The sequence below is a fragment of the Limulus polyphemus genome, unplaced genomic scaffold (genome assembly GCF_000517525.1).
Source record: "Limulus polyphemus unplaced genomic scaffold, Limulus_polyphemus-2.1.2 Scaffold311, whole genome shotgun sequence".
NCBI lineage: Eukaryota > Metazoa > Arthropoda > Merostomata > Xiphosura > Limulidae > Limulus > Limulus polyphemus.
Genome location: NW_013665921.1, coordinates 471,289 through 476,450, shown reverse-complemented (window position 1 = coordinate 476,450; position 5,162 = coordinate 471,289). Strand labels below are relative to the sequence as shown.

Genomic DNA, 5,162 nt, shown 5'->3' with positions numbered 1-5,162 from the left:
TATTATGATTCATAAGATACGAAGAGGAGAGTTATAAGCTAGAATTATTTTACATTCTTTATTTAGATATTGATTCTTAGAGGGCAGCACTATTTATTTCGAGAACGTTTTTAACATTCAGAAAATCTCTTAGGAAAAGAGAAAAGTTTTGGCAGCAATATTGAAAAGAAGGACAAAATAAAATACATTTCAGAATTATAACTTAGAAGAATAAAACAATTTCGTGTTAAGAGAAGGTGGTTCTCACGAACACTTTTAATACTTTAACAGATAACTTGTATAAGTTGTATCCACTTACTGTGTGTATATATACATGTATATATTAGAGTAACTAATATTAAAATTCAAAAGTCGGAATACAGTTTAAAATATTATAGACAGGAAAAGAATTGTTGTCATTTCTGAAAATACAGTACGGGCGTGGTACTAATCAAATGCACGCTTTAGCGGCCGACCATATCGGTGGCGCCGCCTATGGTTGGTTGAATAGCTGAGCAGAAGGAGAAGAAGGATTCCCTCTGGCGCGGCAGATTGTGGAGAGTCTGCCTGAAACTTCCCTTCGCTGGTAACCTACCAGGTTCATTGTTTTACTGCTTTCCTTGGAGGCGTCAACTGTTTTTGGTGACAGAACTGAGTAACGTTACTTTTTGATAGGTAGTGCTGTAAGAGAGTGCAGAGTTTTAAATCCACACGTTTGTAAAGGATTTCGACAAAATATTGGTCGCCATAACTACTTAACACTGCGTGAAGCCAACAGATCAGAAAATAGGTTTCCAGAGCATCACAGTATCTGATAGTTTCATTCCATCTTAGGAATTAAAAAATGAAGTTAGCACTAGTCTTAGGTCTCATGCTCAGCTGGACTATTATAGCATCAACGGAAAGCGTTTACGAAGCGCTTAAAGGCGATCACAGACTTTCTAAGGTAGGTAGCAGAAGCACTTCGTAACAAAGTAAGAAAAATGGTAATTTTTGAATTTCTGCATTACATCTTTATACGTTGTTTTTGCTATAAAGCAGGGTGTAAATATATGAAAGCAGATATCAATCATACATTTCCCAAGGTCATGCATAATAGAACAATATGTTTCTTTTTATATTGTATTTTATATCAAAACCAACTTTTATTAAATTGTAGAACAGTTCTGTTGTGATTAGTATACCTTTATATATTTAATTCGGAGTGTATTATGTGGCTGTTTGGCATGATCATTAAGCACATATGTCCTTTATGTAATGGATATAAGACTGTCCCGGTGGGGACAATTCATCTACATTTCCCACCAGTTAGGTAACAGCCATTTTATTTATATAGTATTACAACTAATAAGGTATTTTGATATAGATAAGTGTATAAATGATGCATGCACTGTCGACATTTAGTCTCAGCAACATACTTGAGGTTGATTTGTTTTTGTTTGATAGTTCAGCCCAATAAACAAACAATAAAATAAAAAACAACGATGAGATATAACTAGTTTTTTCTTAAAATAAATTAATTTGTTATTATGTCTTGCAGTGAAAAGAGTGAGATAGATTTATATAACATTGTGCGTGTAACTACATATTTTGATGTGTTTGTGATTACTACAACTCGGAGCTTTATTTTTATCGCACATTAACACTAGACATTGTGGTGTTATTTTCGTAACTTAGGAATTGGTTCATTGTTCGTACTAACGTATTCAGTGTGATCACAAATAGGTTATTTATCGTTCTGCATTTTCCAACTAAAATGGGCAGGACATTTAGCACTTTCAGCTCTGAGTACGTTACAAAAATGACAGCTAATTCCGTTATTCGGTTTAAAGATGAACAAATACCTTGAGGCGGAAGGTTATCTTGTGCCTGTGGTGAGTATATCTGTAAGCGATTACTCCTGAACCCTAGGGATATTAGACCTGGCTGTTTAGCCCATGTAGGTGCCGTTCAAATTGAAACTACCAATACTCACTGAAATAAAGAAAAATTTAATACCTTCGCAATCTGACGTAAAAAAATAAATACAAATTACTCTTACAACAAAACCTTGCTTTAGTTAAGAAAAAAGCTACATTATCTTTGCCAGCCAACGGGGATCTAAATCCGGTTTTTAGCTTCAGACTTGTCGCTGTGCCACCGGGGGGTGGGGGTGGTGGGGATCTAAATCCGGTTTTTAGCTTCAGACTTGTCGCTGTGCCACCGGGGGGTGGGGGTGGTGGTGGTGGTGGGTGGGGGGGGGTGCAAGTAAAAGAGTTCCCAAAAAATCCCTCATTTCTTTTTAACTTTTTTTTTAAGTGCAACTAATTCGAAAAATGTTTTTCTTCTTGAAATTGGTAGCAGAATAAATTTTGTTTTTCATTTCAAGAACATTTAAAAGCTATTATACCCGTAATACTATTACTGTGTAATGTTACCATTCTTGAGTTTTGGTGTTCTTGACTTTTCTTTTTATGATGATTTTTAGTTGGTTTTCATTTCTTTATTTAATAATAAAGATTACAAAAAATGGTAAAAAATGTGAAGTTTCAGTTTTTTATTTAATTTCAAAACTATATTTCTCAGAATAAGCTACTTCACAAATCAATGGTTCAAATGTATATAATTGGTTTTACCGAAAGTGAATTTTGTGTTTAAGGGGAAAAAAAAAGGGCTTAAGAACGTACAATCAATATCTCTCTGACCAATATCCCCTGCCAATCAGTGAGCTTCATAGAGCGTTTCCACTAAGCCTACCGTGCAACCTTACTTTCATGGCAGTTCCCTCCATTATTTCTTGCCTGTGGGAATGCTGGGCTTCTCTAGAGTGAAAGGCTCAAACCCGCCTGTACAACGATGTCCAATCGTTTTGAGCTTCTATTTGTTAATCTCGAAATACAAGGTCACTCCCACCATGTTTTTTTTTTGTCCTTCGATCAGGTCTTAACTGTTTGAAGATCAATTTTCTTTGGACAAATATCTCGAGCTATTATTTTACATACAATTTGATTAAAAGAGAAAAATATATTCTCTAACACATTTAACCCGTTTATATAAAAAAATACTGAGGTCAAAACACTAAAAGTTTATACTTTCTTTCTCACGCTTGCCGTCATACGGAATACACGATTTCCAAATGTTTGTTTGTTGTTAAGTCCGTAGCTACACAATGGTCTATCTGTGCTGTGCCCACTATGAGTATGTATTTTGCGGTTTGAATCTTAATACTTACCTCAGAGCCACTAGGGGAGGAGCAGTTTCGAAAGAACCCTTTTACATTAAAAATCCGACTGACGTTAGGTATGCATCAGGCACTGATATATATATATAGCTGATATATAGCGGCAATTGTCAATAAAGCAGAAAACAACAGAAACATAAAATTGCATTTTTGAACGGATTACATTTAATTAGGGTTAAAAGGATTGTTGGTTATAATATAAAAGTGCAGATTGAAATAAAGTATTTTTGTGTAAAATACGTATAATATATATTTGTACGTTTCTTCTTAAGATAGTTTTCAAACCATCCATGTGTAGTTTTGTAACTATTATTATTATATGTAAATGAGGAGTTGCCAAAATAGAGCAATTATATTCCAGGAAATATTATTGAAGTAGTTTGATATCCTAAACTATATATTCGGTTATTTGTTGTTGTTGTTGGTTTTTATTTCATTTTTCACGGTTTCTATGGAATATTTAAGTTTTTAAGTTTACAAATATGAATCGGTGGGTAGAAACCAAACTTCAAAGTGTAGTAGTGTTGGTCTGTAAAAAAATGATATTAATTTTTGTCACAATCGTAATGATGTTTACATGTAACAGTTTTTCTTAAATTGAAAACAACAACAACAACAACAACAACAAAAGACTTGATGTACTTATATGTTTGTGTTTTTTATGAAACACCCAAACAGTCGCTTCTTTGATAAGACTCAATCAATTTTAACAAGCAAGAAAAATAGAGAATGCTCTTCCTTAGAATAAAAACAACAGACTTTTAGAGAAGTTTTATACCAAAGTCAAATAAAGCCAAATCGAGATTTAAGTAATTTTAAAACCGGCAGAGAAATTTTTTTAAAATGCCGGAAGTAATTAGTGAAAATCTGTAAAAACTGAAAACAAAGAAACTTAACTACAGCAAAGATAACAAAACTTTAGTGAAAAGTGATTATCTGAGAGTAAGTCGTTTTTATTTCTGATTTATTTAGAGCATGAACTACATTTTACAATACATTGTTTTATTCTTATAAATCTAATACGTTATTCGAAATATAACACTTGATTTTTATAACAAACAGATGGGAAATAGCAAAGCGTCACCTGATGTGGCAATATGTTGATCGTGGAAACATATATATTTTCAAATTAAGTAATAAATTATATTGTAAAATACAAATTTATGCTACGTTAGAATTAATTTTATCATTAATTGTCCTGTTTTCCATTCATTTTGGTTAAATATCTTTCAGATTTAATGCAAACATTCAATCTTTTATCAGTCTTATTTTCTAATAAAGAATGCAGTAGGCCTATCATGGCCTGTTGGTTAAGGAGTTCAACTCGCAATCTGAGGGTCACGGGTTCGAATCCCCGTCACCATATATGCTCGCTCTTTCAGTCGTTTATTTGTAGTTAAGCGCAAAGCTACACAGTGGGCTATCTGAGCTCTGCCCACCACAGGTAACGAAATCCGGTTTCTGGCATTGTACGTCCGCAAACATACCGCTGTGCCACTGGGAGGCTCTTTCAGTCGTAGGGGCATTATAATGTGACGGTCAATCCCACTATTCGTTGGTAAATGAGTAGCCTAAGAGATGGCGGTGGGTGGTGTTGACTAACTGCGTTCCCTCTAGTCTATCACTGTTAGATTAGGGACGGCTAGCACAGAAAGGCCTCGTGTAGCTTTACTCGAAATTCAAAACAGGCTAAGCAAAAGCTGTAATTTGTGCACCTGACCCTCTCAGGTCCAACAAAATCGGACCTAAAAATCCGATACAGCGAATGATGATGCAGTTTGTTTATATATACACATAATAAGTAACAAAAGATTGAACTATCGAAAAGCATTAAACTGTTTTCATAAAAACCAAATGTTATGATAACACAGTCCTGCGAATTTAAACTTCATAAAAGTTGTTTTGGTTTTAATAACGTAAGGATTTTTTACAAATAGGGAAGAAAAACAAACTCTTACTTAGA

General features: G+C 34.0%; 1 protein-coding gene across 1 annotated transcript in view; it reads left to right on the top strand.

The window, feature by feature from the left end:
* The first annotated feature begins 497 nt into the window (after window positions 1–497).
* The window catches only part of LOC106457281 (fasciclin-1-like), a 99,571-nt gene continuing 94,906 nt past the window's right edge, over window positions 498–5,162 (top strand). The window contains exon 1 of the mRNA XM_022383144.1: window positions 498–925. Coding sequence (XP_022238852.1) covers window positions 824–925 — 102 coding nt within the window. The 5' untranslated portion in view covers window positions 498–823. The remainder of the gene's footprint in view (window positions 926–5,162) is intronic.